Below are 20,833 nucleotides of genomic sequence, written 5' to 3'. Positions count from 1 at the left end.
GATGCTCTTTTTTTCGCACCAACAAAATGACGATCAATCTCTCAGCCAGGAAAGAACCAGTAGGAAAAAATAGAAGATTATGGTGCTTTTAATTTATCCAAAATGTGCCTCGCACAGTGTGAGATTGCATTTTCGATTCCCTCGCTGCGAATGCAAAGTTTCCACCACCTTTGCGGGCGCGCACCTCCTCCAACCAACTCTTTCGCGGTATAAATACTCAGCACTGCAGGCCGTAAGTCATCATTCCCACTCGAAGCATTCAATCGCAAGAAGCTCACAAGTGCTTTATTTTGTGCATTTAGCATCAGGATCAAGTTTAGGAACCAAAATCACCAAAATGAAAGTTGTAAGTGTCGAGTGATCTTTATTCCTTAAAATGGGGATTAAAAAGTGATCGAATGAGGTCCTGCGATCGTTTATGATCGTGTGATTTTATTTTGTGTTGATTTTACTTTGGAAAAAAAATAATAAAATAGTGAATGGGGTGGATTTTGTAGAGAAAAAGTGAATTTTGTCAATTAATCGAAAGTTTTAATTTTTTTACGGCGCAGTTTCTGGGACTTTTTGCCATGATGACGGTGGCTGCCGCTGCCGGAGATTATCAGCAGCAGCACTACCAGCAGGCGCAGCACTACCAGGAGCCCCAGCAACACTACCAGGAACCCCATCACCAATACTACGAACACCACCAACAACCCAAGAAACACATCCCCATTGTGAAGAGTGAGAACAACCGCAACCACGATGGATCCTACAACTTCAACTACGAAACTGGCAACGGTATCCACGCCCAGGAGCATGGCTACACCAAGAATGCCGGTCACAAGGATGCTGAGACCCAAGTTGCCGAAGGATACTTCTCCTACACCGGCGAAGATGGTGTCCCCGTTGGACTCAAGTACGTTGCCGATGAGCACGGTTTCCGTGCTGAGGGTTCCCATCTGCCCACACCACCACCAATCCCCCACGAGATCCAGGAGGCTCTCGCCAAGATCGCTGCCAACCCCCACAGCTATCACGATGATGGTGATGATGGACAGTACAAGCACCAGTACGAGCAGGAGGGTCAGTACGCTCACCAGCCACAGGCTCAGTACACCCACCAGCAACCCCATGCGCAGTACCACGGTGGACACAACCAGCACCAATACTACAGCAAGCATTAGAAGAACTTCATCCTGTGTGTAGCCCATCCTTTAACTTATTAGCCCATTGTGATGTACATAAATTGTGAGCCTATCTAAAATATAGACCCATGTGAGAAGACTAAATGAATTTAATTTTTGCTTGCAATTTCTCTATTTTGCGGTGAATAATTCAGCAATGTTTTAGCATGATATTCATGCTGAAAAGTATGCTGCTGCTTCCTTCACAACTAAAGTTTATTGTATCAGATAAAATTTGTAAGATTCTTCAGGGAATATCTTTTACTTTCTTTAGTAGAAAAAAAAATTTAGATAAAACCTTAAGAACAAATTCTCCTTATTACTTTTCATTTTCCATGAAATTAAAGGAAATTTTTAATTTTCGTTAAGATTTCTTTGTGTATTGAACACTTAATTCTTCATACAAAAGTGACTTCATTATTTGTATTTTTAGGAAAATTTTCTGATAGATTTTTCCAGCTAGTTCTGGAAAATGAGAAGATTATTTTTTTTGAAAATTTCTTTTTCTTTTCTTTTATCCTCTACAAGGATTGCACGAATCATAATTCTTTCCCCGAATAAGAAACATTTTGCTTACAGAAATAAATAAATTCCTTTAAAATTGTTTTCTTCATACTAAAGAAATAAAACAATTAGTAAGACTAATATATAAGACAGTTCTCACACATTTGATGCTTTTGAGAAAAATTACAAAATTATCTTCAAGAAAGGCAAAAATGAAGCAGTGTTACGTTTCAAAATATTTTTGCTCCTAATTTGGATTTAGGATTTGGTCAAAAAAACTTGAAAACTCTCAACAATAAGCCAACATGAAAAAAAAAGGTTTTTAAGGTCAAAAAAATTTATTTTAAAAAGTAAAAATACCATTTAACGAGAATTAAAGCAAATTTTGAATTGTTAACTTCAAAATTGATGTGAAAATCCCTCTTGAAATTTTCCTACACTTTCAAAAATTATTTAACCATGCCTTAGTTCTCTTGAATTGCGTAATAAGCAAATAAAGAATGAAAGAATACCCCATGGTTCTCTAAATATCTTTTTTCTAAAAGTTTTTCCAAAGAGTTTTCCTTATAAGTAATGAAAAATAAATTCTTGCGACCTTCAAAGTTTTGAAGAAAAAAAAAACTTTGCCAAATCCAATTTAACAGCCGCAATAAATCCATCAAGTTCCTATATTATTATATAAATTATTTCTTTTATTCCATCGAACTCTCGAGCAGCTACAAAGAATAATTTTATTTTCGGTATTGTTTATGAAGAAAATATACTAAAGAAATGCATTCAATAAATAATGTTCACGCGAATTTACAGACGAGTAACTTCCCGCATATAATATTCCATGTCTCTCATTAGTTATTCATAAAGATAATTTAAATAAATAATACAAATTAAACACAACTTGTGATGAATTACATACAATTTTCATCATTTCGGAAAATCTTCCTCAAAAAGTGAAATATTTCTCGGGGTTTCACTGTACACCATATAACATAATATGTAATTTATTAGCATGTTAATTGCTGCATATTGTGGATTGAATTCGGAAATAGATTTTACACTAAATAATTAATGGTATTTGTAAATCTTTTGTAAAATTCACTGTCATTACCATTTCTCCTCGCTCCATGAGCACTTCACGCAATTTTCCCCAAAAAACGTATAAATTCCAATTAGTTGTGTGTGAATGTTGTTGGAAGCAGTGGCAATTAATTGTGTGTGCATAATTAGCACCTGAGAAAGGTGGCTCCTAGGTTGAAGGTGGGGGGTCGTTGGGTTCGCCTGAAGGTATGTGTTTTTGTTGAGATGAATTTCGGGCGACACGCGTTAATCTTTCTGGGTCCATAGAAGCGTTCGCCGCCCAATTTCTCCGTATACGTCGTCAATGGGCTGAAAGAAAGTAAGAGTGATGGCTTTCACCATGTCTGGGAGATTTCTTTCACACACACCTCATGACCCGATGGTCCAGTGACACAGATTTTTTTTTACCTCGTCTGCAAATGGGCAATTGATGAGGTGCGCGCGAGCTATAATTCGGTACACTCCACGAATGAAATCGAAAGTGAAAGTTTGGAGGTATACCCATCTAATTCACTTAGAGAGCCCCAACATATTGGTCATCAGCTTTTTTTTTCGGCCTTTTGTTTATATTCCAAACTCAATCTTCGTCTGCGAAACACCATCAATGAAGTAATCTATCTCTTTTTGGGTGAGGCTGCAAAAAAACAAGAAGATGTAATTTGCATTTTTTTGTACCCTCACTGTATTTGAGATTAAGTGAGTTTTCAACGCGCGCGGAGGGAGTTTAGTGAACTGTTTTTTGGCGGTGCGGGAACCAAAATGATGTACACAATAAAGAATTCCTTTGGCGAGATGTCCAATAAATTTGCAAAAATCCATCTTTTATCGATGTGCAATAAATAATAGGAGTACGAGGACTTTTTTATTTTTTCTTCCTCCACCATCATCATCATGTATATTTGTGGATGTCTCCCTCCGATGTGAATTTCGTTTGAATATGTTCGAGAAAAGATGAGAAAAGAACTGGATTTTTATTGGGTCTTTGACTCTTTTCTCGCCTTTTTGGTCACATCTTTTGGCTAAAAAAAAATTCTCCGCTATATAAGCAAGGTCCGTGGGGACTTGGGAGTTCTTCATCTGGATATTCTCATCCAAGTAACTTCTCCTTTGTGCCAAAAGAGTGTTTTGTAATCCTTAAAAAAAGTGAAAATGAAGTTCTTGGTTAGTTTCTCAAGAGTTTAAATTATTCTAAAAAAAATCTTTTGGAATTATAAAATTTTGCAAAGAGAAGATTTTTTTTTAATTCTTAAAGATTTGTGAACCTTTAAAAGCAAAGGATTTTTAGATCAGATTAAAGACAAAAAAAATTTATCTTTCAGAAATAAGAGTGTAGAAGATTTATTTAATTCGATTTTTAATTTTAAAATCAATGAGAAAGAAAATTGCAGAAAATAAGCAAAGAATTAAATATTTGTGCATAATATTTTTCACAATGATCATCATCATTTTTTTTTAACAATTTCCGTGAAAAATAATCAAAAATTCGAATCAAGAATTCTACTCAGAAATATGCTTTTTTTTTAGTGAAAATCCTTAAAGTAAAAATAATTAAAAAGTTCAAACAAAAGTCTTAATGTAAATAATTTAAATATTTTCATTAAACTTTTTCCTTTCCTAAAATTGAAAGAAATAATTTTCCGATTAAAAAAATTTTAAATAAAACTCTTCGTCCTTTCGTGACTTAATTTTCGCTTTTAAATTTTAATTTATTTCCTCAGATTGCTCTCTTTGCCGTGATCGTGGTGGTAGCAGCCAAACCTCGCCCTCAAGACTATAGGACACCTGACTACTATGACTATCAGCCAGAGCCAAAAGTTCACCAAACAGAAGTTCAACCTGCCCATTTTGCCAGAACCCCAGAGCCCTACCACGGAACCTACAACTACCCCACTAGGGCTCCAACAACTGAGAAAGTCACGAGGAAACCCATCATTGATGTAACTCACTACAATAGTGAAAGTGATGACACGCACTATTCTTTCTCGTGAGTAGAAAACTAATCTTTGATCTTCAAATTAAATTTTCAATCTTTGAGCTTTTGAGCAATTTCATAAGAAAAATTTTGAAGCAAAAGAATATTTTTTTCCGCAATTTTCTTGTACAGGTATGAGACTGAGGATGGTCAGAAGCGAAAAGAGGAGGGTGAGGTCGTAAATCCCGGTACCGAAGATGAATCCTACGTTGTTCGAGGCTCCTACAGTTACGTAAATGATGGTCTGCTCTACGTTGTAACTTACTTCGCCGACGACACAGGATTCCATCCACATGTAAAGAAGACGCCAATTACCCATGCCTAGGAGATTCGGGAAATTGCAGAATATTGACCAATTTACTTAGGCTAATTGTCAATTTTTGTGACAAATAAATGACGATGAATCAAAAATATATTTCTTTTCCATTTTATTTTCTTCTTCAAATCCTTTTTCCACAAAAACTCCCACTTGGTTCTGCAAATTCCCACAGTTGGGGATAAATCGCATCAGGGAGATACCGGATTTCTCTCGCGAAGAGAACTCATTGATATTCAAATGGTGGTTCTTCATGAGAAATGGGGGAATTTCAACAGAAATAAACAAGATAGTTTACCCAGGTGGGCCCCACAGGAGACACAATAAGTCTCTCTCTGTGTCTCTTCTTCTTCTTTTTTGCGCTAGACAACAAAACACCTGCGAGAAACCTCCCCAAAATCATGGCATATCTCTGCAAAATCTCTCTGTTAAACCCGCCAAATATTCTGCCTCAAAAGCTGCGAGAAGACTATAGGTGTGTTTCGTTATTTTTTTTTTGCTCTCTCAACTAATCTCCCAAATTGAGGAAGAGCCACAAAAGGATTTTTATGCTACATGATTAAACGAGGGCAATTAAGGAATTTGACTTGAAAATGAGATGGTAACCAATTAGTGTCAGGATGATTCTGGGTGGACAATAAATGTCCGGGTTAATGATTTCTTCTATGGCCTTGTTTATGAGCCAATGTTTTGGGGGAATCACGTAGAATTTTGATGCGATTTAGCACCAAATAAATTAGATTTGCAGAGGATTAGAAAATCAACGCATTGGCGTCACCCGATCTCACAGATTAGATAGTTAGCACGGTATCTAAAATAGATGTCTCCTAATTTTTGCTGTAAATGATGATAGAAAATTCTGATAAAAAGGCAATTTAGCCTCAAGTTTGTTTGCTTGAATGGGCTTGGCCATCTGATGAGGAATCACACTGCGCTTCACAATAAACGTCCCGAGATTTTGTGGAGATTATGTTGAGTTTCTTTGTGAGAATTTTTTCTCAAATAAAAAAAAACATTACCTTAAGCTCTAAAAAGCTCTAAAAGATCTTGTTAGAGCTAAAATAATAATTATTTTTTTCAAAAATAACAATCAGACAAAATGATCTGAGAAAGAGTTGTAGGGCAGAAAATTCCTTATAAAATGAGCCTTATACTCTGTATATTTGATGGTTGTTTTCTTGACGTGGTTAGTTTAGCTTTTTTGGTGGGAGCTGAGGTGCTCTCTCCGGGGGCGTCAAGGGTCCGTGTCAATCCGAGAGAAACACTCTGTATAATCTCCTTGGGAAAATTATAATTTGAGCTCGTTCTTGACCTTTTAGATATTTTTTTGCTCCTTTCTTCTCTAATGCATTTAAAGAAAATATGAAACAAAGATAAGGCGGTGGTTTTAACGTTTTTAAACAAATCTGAGATGTCCAAAAATGAGTGATCTCCTTTATAAAAAAAAAATAAATAAATTAAGAGTTTTGGGACACCTATTTTGCCACACCCTGTAACAATGTTATTTTTTTCTAAATTATTTCCCATAACTTAGAGAAATAAATTCACCAAAAGAAAAAAAAAGCTAGACTTTCCTAAAAATTCAGCATATATTGGAAACTTTTTTTTTGGTAAACATCAATGCGATAAATTTCATCTGATAGCACATTATTTTACCCAAAGATTACCTCATAATGTCGTGTAGCTCAATTCTCGGAAATTCCTCACACTCCTCCATTCCAAAAATATCCAATAAAACAAGAAATCTTTTCCCTCCCTCGAGTTGGATTTTTCAGCCTTTTTTTTTAAAGCTTCTTGGTTGCGTTTTAAACAGCAACCAGTGATAAGTTTTTGCTTCGCGGCTTCTTGCGGAAGATCTTATGCACGAGGAGGAAAAAAAAGATCAACATTTCAAGTGACTTTTTTGCAGACATCGAGAGGTTTTGAGCTCTTGAGTGCTGCACAAATAATTAATCACTGTTCCTTTTGCATGCGGTCAATAAATCCCGCGCATCAGAGCAGGAAAATCAAGCACTACTGGTGTCGGTGAGAAAGAACAGAAGCACTATGCAAGGGACCCAAGGAGGTATGCTTGAATGGAGATTGTATGTAGCTACATATCCGAAATGGAACGATTTATGTTTCCTTCAAACTCTTTGCACTAAATCCATGATTTTTTTTTTAAATTAAAAGATATCCAAAGTATTTATGCATTTAGCAGAGCATCCATGCCAAATGAATTCTCACAGAGAATTTCGAAGAATTCCTGGTGGGGTTAACTTGATATTTCTTCTTCACAGGGTCAAGGAAATTCACAAATTCACTGATGGAACAAATTGTATCTCCAATGTTAATCGTTACTAATAAAAAATCGTGTTTTCGTATGAGTTTTCCGTCAAGTAAAAGTCAAAGGAAGCTCAATCTTGGCATCAGTCGTGTAAAATCTGTGATCGCGTTTACATTCTTAAAGACCTGCTGGTGTGGACGATAAACTGTTAAAAATGACCGTGAAAGTGAGTTTTTTATGTTGCACTAATTATTCTTTAAATCATAAATTGGGAAGACTTTCACGGGGTAATTGCCTCGCACAGAGAAGCTTTTTTTGGTTCATTTTCAGCGCGAGAAGCTTTTGATTGCAGGTAGTTTTTGTTCACAGCGAACTTTAATATTTTGATGAATCTTTTGAGAAAAACAAGGGAATCTATTGAGATTTATAGAAGATGTTCAAATTGGTACAAATTACTCCTAATTTCCAATGAAGTTACTTAACCACAATGGTTTAATTTTGATGACTTTTGTTTGTCTTTAGCACCTCATTGAGTATATAACAATCAGGAGCCTTGACATTTTTTTTTTCATGTGGGGGAATTTAGAAAAACTGCAAAGCATCAGAAATTTATTAATTTGCAAAAATTTTTATTGTATGTACCTTCAGTTTAACGGGCTTATTTAAAGTTCACGAGTGGATTTGTTAATCCAAAAGCTTTGAGCTTATATAGAATTTCACAACAAGCATGAACAGGTCAGAAAACTCATTTAATTACGAAGGAAATGAATGTATTTGAAGGCGCAGAAAAATATTGAAAGAATTTCATATATTCCGCAAAAGCGATAAAATTAACTTTCCAGAAAAAAGGAAAAAGAATTATATTTTAAGGACGATTTCTCTCCCAAAAGCTCATCTTTTTGTTGGCCACGACGATCCTTTTAGTTGCATCCTTCCCATTGGATTCGGATTTGTTAAATTACAGTGCAACACAAAATGACAATGGTTACGACTTCAGGTGATAACTCCTTTTCCTTGCAACAAAAGCTGCATGTTAATTATGTAATTCCGGTTTGCAATTTTTCTACACCTGTCCACCTACACTTTTTGCAGTTTCGCAACAGGTGAACAATCCCGAGATGAGCATGGAGTTTTAATTCGTCGCCCAGGAAGTGCCAAGAATGCCGAAGAACCGGAAGTTGAATTGGAAGTGCATGGATCCTATTCCTATATAGGCGATGATCAAAATATGTACACTGTGACCTATGTAGCTGGGGTTAATGGTTACAGGGCTAATGTTACCATAACAGAGGCACATGAACTAGAAGTGCCAATTATTGATCCCAATGCACTCAAATCTTTGGTTGGATGATTCCAGGGATGATTTCTTGTTGTTATAAAAATATTTGAATGTTCTGTTCTATGCAAAATATTGATTTTTATAATTTGTCTCTGTTCATAGCAATACAATTCAAATAAAAAGATACTTCAAGGCTATTTATTCGTTTTTACTTTCCGTGAAAGAACCTCCAAAAATATTAAAATTATTCTAATTATAGCTTCTTCGGGTATCTCAATCTTAAAGTTCACGCGCGTGGATTTATTAATGCAAACGATGCAAATTAATAAGGAAAGATATAAAAGATTAAACTCTTAAAATGACGTCATTAAATACTGCGTTAAGATCACTGATGGTTGTCATAACACATATATTTATGGGGATGCCTGAAAAAGCTTCTTTTTGCAGTATTGAGCTTTTTTTCGCGATAAAACCTCCTTTAATAAATAAAATCAATTCTCAGTTTAAAATTAATTTTTATGACTTCTTTTTCTTTCTGAAGATTATCATTTTATTGGCAATGACGGCTCTTTTGGCTGCAGCCCTCCCACTGGATACATCCCCGGATTTACTGAGCTATAGCGCAACACAAAATGATAATGGTTACGACTTCAGGTGAAGCTGCTTTGCCGCGCCATTTAAATTAATACCATGGCAATTTGTACCTGTCCACCTACATTTTTGTCTCTGCAGCTTCTCCACAGATGATCAAACTCGCGAGGAACACGGAGTGCTAATCCCGCGTAAAATAATCTCCAAGGATGCTGAAGAACCCAAAGCTGATCTAGAGGTGCATGGCTCGTATTCATATGTGGGTGATGATTTTCAAGTGTACACCGTGACCTACGTGGCTGGGGTCAATGGATACAGGGCTAATATCACAATTACACCTGCACAACCGGAAGTAGCCTATATTGATCCCAATGCACTCAAATCATTGGTCGGATAGGTGATCTCAATTTATGTACAAAAATCCATTTTTTCTCCCATTTAGAAACTTTTATCAAAATTAAATAAATTCAAAGATTTTGCAAAAAAAAAGAAATGAAAATGAAATCGGAAAAGAATGTTGAGGCGTGTGTGAACATAAACTTGTTTTATGCAGGAAATTCAAGACCATATTCTGCTGCGTTGGTATTTTATCTCATCTGTGGACCATTCTTTTGCAACCTGCTATATACACCGCAAGTTGCTAATCAGGCAAATAAAAAAAATCACAACTCCGCGATTATTATTTTTCTCCTTGAGTGTGGAAATAAGAGAGTGAGTTTCTTGGGGGCTCTAGCCATACGGCATCAGTCGCGAAAAATTCGTGAATGGACACACATTTCAGTAGCAAAAAGAGAGAAAAAGCACCTAAATCTTTAAGAAATGGTGATAGTAAAAGTAAGAGTTGATATTTTCAGTTTACTTGTGTGAAAGGGACGTTGTTCAGTAATTTTTTAAAAGCTGATTGCAGGAGAAGGGTTCAAGATTTAAGTTGTGGAACGTGCCTCTTTTTCGTGCTCAGTTTCTAGAATTTTCTTTTTATTTCATTTCCAATGAAGCTTATTTGAACTTTTTTTATGCATTCTTTTGATATTTCTGAGAAAATTATGGAGTTGAATTGAATTATTAAATTAATGAGTAGGATATTTGGATGAATGGGATTAATTTTCCCGTAGAAAAGAACAGAAATGTTTGAACAAACTACCCAAAAATTTACCCCAGACAAATATATTTATTTATTATTTTATAGATCCTTTGCCTTACCATTGCTATGGCTTTCTTAGCAATGGCGCTTCCTCTGGAAAATCATTCGGACTTGATAAGTTACAAATCATCAAGGACTGAGGATGGATACGACTTCAGGTAATCCTTTAAACAATCAAAGACATTTTCTTTTCCTAATGTTAATTGAAAATATTCTTTCTAGTTATTCTACTGATGATCAATTTCGGGATGAACACGGAGTTGTCCTTCTGCAGAAGAGCGGTGATCAAGAAGTTCAAGTATTAGATGTTAGAGGATTCTACACTTTTTATGGGGATGATAATCAACTTTACAGAGTTGACTATGTGGCTGGAATCAATGGATATAGAGCCAATGTTTCTACAATAAGTAAACCTCCTCCGGTAGGAGCACCTATACCTTCTCTAGCTATTGATCCAAATGCCCTCAAATCTCTTGTTGGATAAACTTAATGATCTGTAGATCAAATAAAGGCTATTTTGATTCCAAATTACGTGTAAAAGTCTATTTGACACACTAAAGTTTCTAATAACCAGGCGCCTCCATCGATCTTAACCGCTGCACGCTATAAAAAATCTTTCTACAATTCTTGTAATGTAGCAATATAATAATTAATTAATTTTACGATCATAACCCCTCCGTCAGATGACAAATTGGTGTTGAAAAGGAATAAAAATTTCGATAATTTTTTGTGCATTTGGGAATTTTGAATAATTTTGTTGCGCCATTGCGGGGTCTCTAAAAGCGATCCCGTGTCAAGTATCGCCCAAAATGAATTTATCATTTCCCATTGGAGGCTCGTGGACAGTCTGGACTGTTGAAAGATAAACAAATTGTACACAAACAACCCCAAAATGTTGAGTCCAAAATGAAAAATTGCTGAGTGTTTTTCTTTAGCATGACAAATCTGGCGAATTCTTCCGCGGAACGGAAAGACGTATGTTATGTATTTATTTTTGACTTAGAGTAGGATGTCTGATCATACAATCTCATCAGTTTATTTCTTCATACCTTCACTCTGCTAGGTGTAGAATTGCAAATCAACCGACGAGAGAGAGGAGGATTCTACGGTCGAGTGACTTCATGGGCCCTGTGCGTGTGAATAAGACTTTTGGCGCGAAACCCTGACGATCAGCTCGGTACATTACAATTTGCATTGCACCGCTTGAGTTGTAGGAGTACATGCCCATCACCACGAATTCCTCATCTGGGGTTCCAGGATTCATCAGGATTCCCATTTCTTCTCGCACCTGGCCATCACTTGTTTCATATCTATTTAGTATAGAAGAAAAATTTTTAATTAATCAAATATTTTTTGAAAAATTTCCGTTGAAAGATATACAAAGTGATATAATTTTTATTTAAATATTAGAAGGTTTTTTTTTCAAATTTACCTAAAATTTATAATACAATTAAGTGTTTCAAATCGAGCTGTTTTGAATTTATTTTTTTAATAGTTAAAAACATTTTATTAAATTAAAAGGAACAGGAAACTTCATGAATTAACTAGATTCATTAATAAGAAAGAATCATTTTCTTTAATTTAACTTACTTGAAATGATATTCCTCCTTCATAATAACATTTTCGTAACTCACAAGCGTGGAATCCGACGCAACACAAAGGTTAAACACAACCAAAAACAGAAAAGATTTTAGAATAAAGTGCATTCTTTTTATTTATTTTAAGGTGGAATTGCTGTGAAGAGATACTCATCCAATTGTCTACTGCTTATGCAGACAAGGCAGCACTCGAGTGTCACCTCTTAAAATGGCACCATTTATTGCTATGATAATTTATTTACAGATAAAATACTAATAGCATTGCGTGAACAATCTTGTAACGCATAAAGGAGGAAAAGTATTAAATAGACTTTTAGAAATTTTTCTGTGAAATTTTGTTGAAATTGTATTGGAGGCAACTCGCTGAAAAATTGAGGTAGGGCTTTTAAAGCTTCCTTGCACTAATACAAAGCTTTCAGTCCTTTCAAAGGACTCTGGATAAATTTAGAGAAGAAATTGATGGAAAATTTGTCGAGATTCACAGAGAAATTGAGAAATTTTAACAATAAAATTAACGAAAAGAGATTTATGTTCAACTTCTCGGTATTAGTCAGAAATCCTTTCACAACTGGGAGTTAAAAAAAGGAAAGGACCTCTAATAAAAACGAAAGTATCAATAAGATTAGACAGATTAGATATCAGTTTAGAAAATATCTACATACAGGACCTACAGGTATGTCAGTATTAATTTACTTTTTCAAAGGATCCGTTAAACGATATAAAAATAAATCAAAGGTGAATTTTTTAAATACGAATTATATAATATCTTTTATCCATATGATTAAAAAGAACACTTTAGGGCCATGTTCCTCTTAATCTTATTAATGGAAGACTAGCATTTTAAATACCTCTGTAATTATTATAAAAGCATTGAACTTAATATATATCCACTACATAAATCCTTTACATAACTTAATCTCTGCACATTACATATTAACAAATAAATCGTCTACAAATCAACAAAATATCTATCAAAAAATCATCAACCAAAAATCAAACATTGCTTTTTTGTCATGTTGCGCATATTTGCATAAAACGCAATTGAGACGCAACGCAAAAATTGAATAACGCGCGGAGTAAATAGCATAATTATTGCATTTGCGATTTGCTGAGAACCTGCTCAAGATGATTGTCACAAAAAAGCAATAGAGATGGCTAAAGAAGAAGAAAAAAACGATCTTTGAGTATCCATTATCGTGTCCATGTATTCTTTGTACGTTGGAGATGAGAAAAAAAAGGTTGGGTTTTTTTGCTGATTCTCCCATGCCTCTCCAGTTATGGAGTTTACCTCTAAATATTAGTCTTGGCGTGCAAGCTCGTCAGTTGATCGGAGCTTTCTCTGCGAGAATATTCCTTCAAAGTGCGCGTCTCGTGGCAGAATGATGTGTTCTTGGGCACTTCTCGGTGTTTTAATAGCCGTGGCTGGAAGTGTGGGTGGCCATGTTACCCACAGTGAACCCCTGAGGGTGGCGGGGGGTAATCTCACTATTGGACACCTGAGGACCGTGACGGCATCACAGAATGCAAGTGAGAAACCCGAGGTGCTCAAAGTGCTCAATCAAACTTATTCGAAGAATGATTTGGGAGAATATATGATTTCGTAAGTTTATTTAATTTGAAATACCAAAATGTATGAGTTTTTTTGTAGCTGTTGGTGGTGGTATACACTGCATCCCCCTTCTCTCGCCATTTTTCGATGTGAAATCTCACAAAATGTCAACAAAATTAAGACAAACTCCAGAGCTTTGTATTTGATGGGGCTAAAGAAAAATCGCAGTCTCAATACACAAAGTTGCAGAGAAGTTAGATTAAAGATTTACGATAAGGAAGGTCGAAAAGAAGTTTTTGAATATTCGGTGTGCAGTTCTTATTTAAATTTTTCATATCGTATTTGAAGTCCTGAATATTTTTCTATTTTCTGGACCCGGTTTCTAGAAACAGAAAAAAAATATTTTCAATGGAAAAGATTTATATTTTAACATAGAATTTCTCATTAATTTAAATTTTCCTTGGCTTTTGGGGACTCAATCAATTTTGATTTTCCGGAAAAATAAGCAAGGGAAGCTATGATTCGGTGATTTATATCTTCTTCCTCAGGTATCTTTTTTTCTCTATTTCACTGCAGCTTTGAAGTTGGGTTGTTTCTTACAAAATTCATCAAATAATTCATATAAAATTTAACTCTTAATTCGACTTATTTTTAAAAGATCTAAAGGATCTAGTACAAGATATTAGAATTTTATTTATAATTTATTAACTGTGAAATCTGCATTGTCAGATGTCGTATAAAAGCATAGAATTCCTCCAGGATATATACCTAAAAATTAGCAATTTTTGCAAGCATAATCTTAAGATTCAATCATGTTTTACTTTTATAAAATAATTTTTGAAAAAAAACTATTTTTGGGGCGTTATTTTAATTTTTCAACTCTGTTTCCAGGTATGTACTCAACGATGGCAACCGTCGTGTTGAGGTGGCAGAATTTGAGGAGGTCGACGGCTCAAAGAAGTTTGTAATTCGTGGGTTATTCACCTACATGCAGAATGGCATCGTAAGGAATGTTCTTTACAAATCCGATGATACTGGTTTCTACACTTATCCGGATCCAACGGCCGTCCCCGAAGACAATGTCCTCTTCTTACCACCAGAAACCACCGATCAATGTGTGAAGCAGAACACTTGCATAGATTCCAAACTCCTCACAATTCTCGTGGGATGAGGAGCATTAAAAAATCCCCCGAAGGGCTTTTTTTCTCGCTTGGAAAGAAAGAAATTATAATGCAATTGTACGGAATTTTATTCATACATATATAGTTAATTTATATTCAAGTAATTTTTTTTCGTGACACAGACTGGACGTAGCCGGTTGTTAATTTATTTATTCTATCGAATCGTGCAAAATATTTTCAATGATATCATCTCACACTACAACGAGCGCAGCAAGATTCCACGGAGCAAGTCAATTTATTGCAATTTATTAAATACCATAAATTTCAGCAGCGCCATCCTAATGAATGGCGTACAAAATTTGTGGATTTCCATGTGACCGAAATATTAATGCTAAAAACACTGAATGGGTTAATATTTCGTGAAAGACGATATGCAGCAAAATCTTCTCCTTTCACACAATCAACATTTCAAACGTGCCTCCGGGGAAGAAGCATTTCTGAAATTCCTCGCACTGTGCAAAAATAAAAATAACAAAAAAATGTGGAAGCTGCGTAATATTTCACAATAATTATGATTAAGTTTGTGAAATAAAACAGAATATAAATGAATGCAATTTACACCCTGTAATTTTGAATAATTAGTTGAATTTTATTGATCACTTTGTACTAAATTTCATGATAAATGCACAAAAATGAATTTTATGACATGTTAATTATTAGTTTTCTTGAAAATTTTCCATCATAATAAAAACAGGAACATTAAAAATCTTGTTTAATAAATTATTTTTATTATCATGTTTAGTAAAACATTAAATACTTACTAACTAATCAAAAAAATATTGAAAAAAATTTAATTATTTATTGGACTATTTATTTATTTAAATTTTTAAAGAAAAAAATTAATAATTTTGATAATAGAAAAATGATATTATTATAATCAATCTATAAGATAAACTTTCAAACAAAATAAAATAATAATCAAATTAAAAAATTATCTTTGTATGTATTTTAATTGGAAAATATATTTATCTTGAATTTTCCGATAAAAAAAAACATTTATTGGTTTCAGCAGGTTCGATTACTGGCTTCAGATGCAATTATTGGAGTTTTATATTGTTAAAAAACAATCAATCATGTTTATGACCAATTTTATTAAACACGTATTTATTTATAAGTCTTAAGAAAATACATTATTATCCAGGAAGTGTTAGGAAGAACTTTCCATAAAATTATTCTATTTTGATTTTTTTTTAACATTTTAGGGAAAAATTGTGAAAGACGAAAGAATTTAAAGAATTTTAATTGAATTTTCTCCCCACTTTTTTTTTATTATATTCTTCAATATACATATGTATGTACACGTCATGCAACTAAAAGCGTTGGCGATCTTGGCATTATTGAGGTAATTGATTTTTTGGTTCTCTGCTGAAGCATGCTGAAGTTCTAAGACAAACGGGAAGCGCTTTAATGCGCCAAAAAGACGAATAATTTGTTCCGGGTAGCCATGAGTGAAAAAGCTTCGTTTTTTTGGATAGAACCACTTCTTTGAACCTAATTTGCAAACTGTAATGGCTATTATTGAAATTTCAGAGAATTTCTATGCAAAAATTCAAAGTCTTCTATCAGCATTTTTGAAGATTTCATTTTTGCATGTTTTTGCACCTCTTTGGAAGGTGAGCTTTCTTGTGAAATTCTTTAGTGAATTGTTTAATTTCTTGGCATTTACGCATCCAGCAGCAGTCGTGTGATATTTATCTATTTTCCCAAGTTTGTTGTGAGTCTTCTTTGGAAGATTTTTACCAAATTTACGAGATCTTCAATGACAAAACTCCCTCCCAAAAAAAAACCAGCTGCTCTATGGTGCCACCAAACCAATCTTGATATAACGATGATAAATCATCTAATAGTGTGGCACACCTCAGAGGCGGTCTATTTATGCACGTGTTTTTGGCGAAATACCTCTTCGATCTTCCTCATTGAAAAATTTAGGTGGCATTATCATAAAACATTTATATGGCAATCAGTTGATCTCGCGCTGTTGTGTGTAAGATGCTTTCTGCACGACGTGCAGCGAAAGAGAAAAATTGTTAATTTTCTGAACAGAAAAGCGAAAAAATCAAAATTCAAGGTTCACATTTAATATCTCATGGCACCCAATCACACTGACTGGAGATTGTGGTAAAGTCGAGTAAATTACCTCGAATCTTTCCGACATAATTCAGTAAGGATTTTGATCTAGCCAAGTGAAGATCGCGTGCTTTTTTTCGGGGAAAATTCAATCAAGCTTTTTTTTTGTCATTTAGCATCCCGGTGAAAATGTCGAAAGTAAGTTCAATTGCATTTGTCACATGTTGTTTTACAATCCTCCGATAAGGTCAAGGTGACACATTCTTCTGAGATTGCTCACGCGGAGGAGTTATTTTTATGTGATTTTGAGTGGAGAAATATTTTTTCTTTGGATGACCTGAGATGTTTCTTCCAGGTGAAATATCAGCATATATTTGTGACTTTTTTGCTGGCAATGGCCGTTTTGGGCAGGGCGAATGCACAATCAATCTTTGGTGACGATGAAGATGATCCAGATGCACCACCAGCTACACAGCCAGTTGCACAACCAAGGGCAGCAGAACCAAAAAACTTCGAAACAAAAGTACTGTACGAAGAGAGAACTAACACAGAGACTGGATATAAATTTGTGTAAGATCCTTTTAATTATTAAATTTAATTAATTCTGGTCCTTATTCAGTGACCAAGAAACCCTTGAAATTCGCTTGAAATCTTGAAATTTCAGTACAAAATTCAAAGATTTCAAGGGTTTCTTGGTCGCTGAATTAGGCCCATTATTCAGTATTTTAATTCTTACTTTCTTGTATCAAGATTTTTTTTTATTTTGCCATTTTAATTGTTATTTGAAACAAAATTTAAATAATTATGTGGTAGGTACAGAAAAATTTATTTTTATATTTTATTTAATTAGATTTTTTTTAAAAATTTAAAAATTTTTAACCTTCGTAATTTTGAAAATTGTATAAAGGACAAATAGTTTAGGTAGCGTAGTCAATTTATAAATAGATGAATATATTAGAGAAATGTAGATTTGGACATTCAATGATCCCCAACACCATATCGTTTTATATTTGTTTTTGTTAATTGTTTTGATAAAAAACGTTATTTTTGCAAAAACTTGTGAAAATTGCATTCTTTTCCATATAAATATACGAAAAGGTCCTATAATTTTATTTCCTAGAACTATTCCTTCTTACTCATAAGCCTCGCCTTCAATTAAAACTTAATTCGAATTGATATCTTTAAAAAAAAATTAAATATAAAATGCAATGATTGAAGGTTAAATTCACGGCAAAAGGTTCTCATTGGCTACCCATTGGCTCCTTCACAGGTTCTACGTCATAACAGTCCACCTAATGGAAGAACTGAGTAGAGGCTCTTGCTCTCTCCCCTTTTAACTTCCAATCAACCCTAATATTTCGACATTCTTTGAAAAAATAATAATTTTTAAAAATAAATTTGTACATTTAAATTTTTTTTAGCAACTTGTGAATCTTTTTGTAATCATTCAATTAAATTTGACTATTAGGTAATCTCCGAGAAAAAAATTTGCACATCTTGAATTACTAAATCCACAGAGAGATTTGCACAAATTCGCCTGGGGGTCTATATATATTCTTCTCTGTACAAGGCTCAATTTACAATTCAAAATTAATTTTTCTCCCACGCAAAATGTTGTTCTTGATTGACCAATTGCTGATCTCAGAATCAGAATGATTAATTTACGAAGAGATGTTGAATAAACTATAAGAGAAGTACCCATGATAAGTATTCAATAGCAGATCTAATTTGACTTTAAAAGCGTGAAGTAATAACCACGTAATCTAGTTCATTGACCATAAATTTGGTTCACGCCATAAGTTCATGAGTTGATACTGAATTTAAATTTCCCTTCAATAAAATTATTAATTTTTTTTACAGGTACGAACTGAGCGATGGCCAAGGGCGTGAAGAAATTGGTACAATCCACAATGCAGGCACTGATCAAGAATATCTGGAAGTGACTGGATTTTATCGCTACACCGGACCGGACAACTATATCTACAGGGTGAACTACAAATCCGGACCTGGTGGATATGAAGCCGAAACTAGTAGATACCTTGCAAGGAATCGTATCTCCCCCGTTGCGCTGAAATCTCTTGTGGGATGAATTTCAAGACTTTACTTTATAAAATCTTCCAGAAAATCGAGAAATTAAAAAAAAAACATTCAGAAAATGTCATGAATTGAATTCGTTTCAAAAATACAAAACTTCCTCGAGAAATTCATTAAATTTTTACTTTTGCTATTAATACCAAAAATAGATTTATATATAAATTAACTTTGCGTTTGAAAGATTTATACAATTAGCAGAATATTTTTTCCGTGATTTTTCCAATAAATTTAATGACACGTCAAATTAATTATTAATTTTTATTTTTATTAACTTCAGGTAGATTCCGTAAAATAAATCTCTCTCATCATGCTCAATTGATTCAATCGTGTGCTGAATTAAATCATGCGCAAAGTGATACAATAAATCCTCCATATATGTGTAATTCAAAGACGCACATTGAACTTGAAAAACTCCACAATTTCCTTCCTCTCGGGTAATAAATTCAGGTGAAATAATATTTTGCAAAAATAATGAACTTAGAGCACGAAAAACCTCAAGCAAATTGCAGTTAAAAAAAACTCACACTTCATATTGCTTTTGGGTACCTACCTGTACTTTTTTTTATGCGAGGTATTTGAGATGCAATTGAGTGACTTCCCGATAAATCAATAGAGAAGAAGTGAATCCTATTTGGTGTTGTGATGCAACATTTTAATGCAAATAGTGTACATTTTTCTGGCTATTCCATCATCCTCAAACAACTTTCGAGCTTTTTGTCTTCCACCTCTTGCGGGGCCCAATCCATACAACACTCTAATGTGCCCAACAATTGCTCGAATGAGTAGCAACATTTTCATTCTGCATTCATTTCTTTTGCACTGCAGCTGGGGCTTTGTTGCGGTCAGCTTTTGAGTGGTGAAGAATTCTTTTAACATCACCCACACAATTGGCGAATTTGCAAAGTGAAGCTGCGCGGACTGAATGATGAAGCCAATAACCTCGCACATTCCTCTTCCGGGGCAATCGCTTAGGGAATTCCAAAAAAAAAAGATCACAAGGGGTTTCTCAAAGAGAAAATTTAACTTATTTTTTTGTGAAAAAAAAAACTTAGAAAAGTCTATGGACGCTTTATGGTCTGATTTTATTAGGCCCTGTACCTTCCTAGACTTCTACTTGCCTAATCTAATCAAGTCTAAACTACTTTTAGCTTTCTACTAAACTTCTTTGCTTTTCCTGTCACTTTGAAAGCACATGAGAAAGTCAATTCAAAAAAATTTTTTTTCTTTCTAATAATCTTCGTTCTAAAGAATTATGTGAATGTTAATTAAATATCCTTGATAAAGTCTATCGTATCTAACAAAGTACTTGAGCATCAATGTATATAGCAATAAAATATACACAATAATTGTGTAATAGAGTGTAGAACTTGGAGAGTTCTCCCACAAATTTTCCATCGGATTCTTCACTTGGCCTGAAGTTATACAATTCGAAAGAATCGATTTCTTGGATAAATCATGTTAACTCAATTTAAATCTCAACTTTATTTTAGAAAATATTCATCAATTTAAAAGTATAGTAAATAGAGACTTTAATATTTTATTCAAAATGAATGAATTAAAAGGAAAATCTAATTTCGATAAAATATTAGAAGTGAACGATATGTCTAATTTTTTCTCCCTCCCACTACATAATTTAAGAACATTATACCTACGATACCTACCATTAATATTTATAATAAATATAATATAAACGAGGTAAATTGTCGCTTCGCTCCAATTTACCTCGCCCCGCTTCGCGGGGATTTGTTGCGCTTCGCGCAAATTTCAGAGAGAAAAAAAATTATGATGGTTTAAAGGCAGATTTGGGCCACTTATCGATCCCAAAAGAAAAAATTTGCAAAGAGAAGAAATCATTTTCATACAACATTTCGGGCGCGAAATTCAAAAATTTATAAAAAATGCATGACTTTTATATGGGGGCTACCTGAAGGGGGGCTTTGGGGGGAAAATGAATACGGCCATTCGAAAGCGCCTGATATAAGGAGTCTCTGTACCAAATTTCATCACGATCGGTCAAACGGTGTAGATTTGTATA

General features: G+C 34.2%; 5 protein-coding genes across 6 annotated transcripts; all 5 read left to right on the top strand.

Moving 5' to 3' along the window:
* Positions 1–244: 244 nt before the first annotated feature.
* On the top strand, positions 245–1,266 carry LOC129794015 (endocuticle structural glycoprotein SgAbd-2-like). Its single transcript, XM_055834588.1, has 2 exons — positions 245–346; positions 552–1,266. Exons 1-2 carry the CDS (start codon positions 338–340, stop codon positions 1,164–1,166), a joined length of 624 nt encoding a protein of 207 aa, XP_055690563.1. The 5' UTR covers positions 245–337; the 3' UTR covers positions 1,167–1,266.
* Positions 1,267–3,806: 2,540 nt separating this feature from the next.
* Positions 3,807–5,127, top strand: LOC129794023 (endocuticle structural glycoprotein SgAbd-2-like). The gene is made up of 3 exons (XM_055834600.1): positions 3,807–3,905; positions 4,463–4,728; positions 4,849–5,127. Exons 1-3 carry the CDS (start codon positions 3,894–3,896, stop codon positions 5,039–5,041), a joined length of 471 nt encoding a protein of 156 aa, XP_055690575.1. The 5' UTR covers positions 3,807–3,893; the 3' UTR covers positions 5,042–5,127.
* Positions 5,128–7,512: 2,385 nt separating this feature from the next.
* Positions 7,513–10,793, top strand: LOC129794281 (uncharacterized). The gene is made up of 7 exons (XM_055835066.1): positions 7,513–7,524; positions 8,189–8,295; positions 8,391–8,640; positions 9,119–9,231; positions 9,310–9,556; positions 10,355–10,467; positions 10,532–10,793. The coding sequence occupies exons 1-7, from the start codon at positions 7,513–7,515 to the stop codon at positions 10,791–10,793; spliced, it is 1,104 nt and encodes a 367-aa protein (XP_055691041.1).
* A 2,411-nt stretch (positions 10,794–13,204) lies between these two features.
* Positions 13,205–15,806, top strand: LOC129794022 (uncharacterized). 2 transcript variants are annotated; one of them, XR_008750985.1, is made up of 3 exons: positions 13,205–13,507; positions 14,348–14,694; positions 14,760–15,806. XR_008750985.1 is itself a non-coding variant. In XM_055834598.1 (2 exons), the coding sequence occupies exons 1-2, from the start codon at positions 13,287–13,289 to the stop codon at positions 14,625–14,627; spliced, it is 501 nt and encodes a 166-aa protein (XP_055690573.1). In that variant the 5' UTR covers positions 13,205–13,286; the 3' UTR covers positions 14,628–15,806. The 2 variants fall into 2 exon arrangements, 1 of the variants encoding a protein (XP_055690573.1); XM_055834598.1 differs by having other exon boundaries at positions 14,348–15,806.
* A 991-nt stretch (positions 15,807–16,797) lies between these two features.
* LOC129794024 (larval cuticle protein 65Ag1-like) lies at positions 16,798–18,907 on the top strand. The gene is made up of 3 exons (XM_055834601.1): positions 16,798–16,902; positions 17,060–17,274; positions 18,565–18,907. The coding sequence occupies exons 1-3, from the start codon at positions 16,894–16,896 to the stop codon at positions 18,791–18,793; spliced, it is 453 nt and encodes a 150-aa protein (XP_055690576.1). The 5' UTR covers positions 16,798–16,893; the 3' UTR covers positions 18,794–18,907.
* Positions 18,908–20,833: the final 1,926 nt, after the last annotated feature.

Source organism: Lutzomyia longipalpis, chromosome 3 (genome assembly GCF_024334085.1).
Source record: "Lutzomyia longipalpis isolate SR_M1_2022 chromosome 3, ASM2433408v1".
Taxonomy (NCBI): Eukaryota; Metazoa; Arthropoda; class Insecta; order Diptera; family Psychodidae; genus Lutzomyia; species Lutzomyia longipalpis.
Note: the sequence above shows the minus strand (reverse complement) of the source record. Positions and strands in the feature narration are given on the sequence as shown.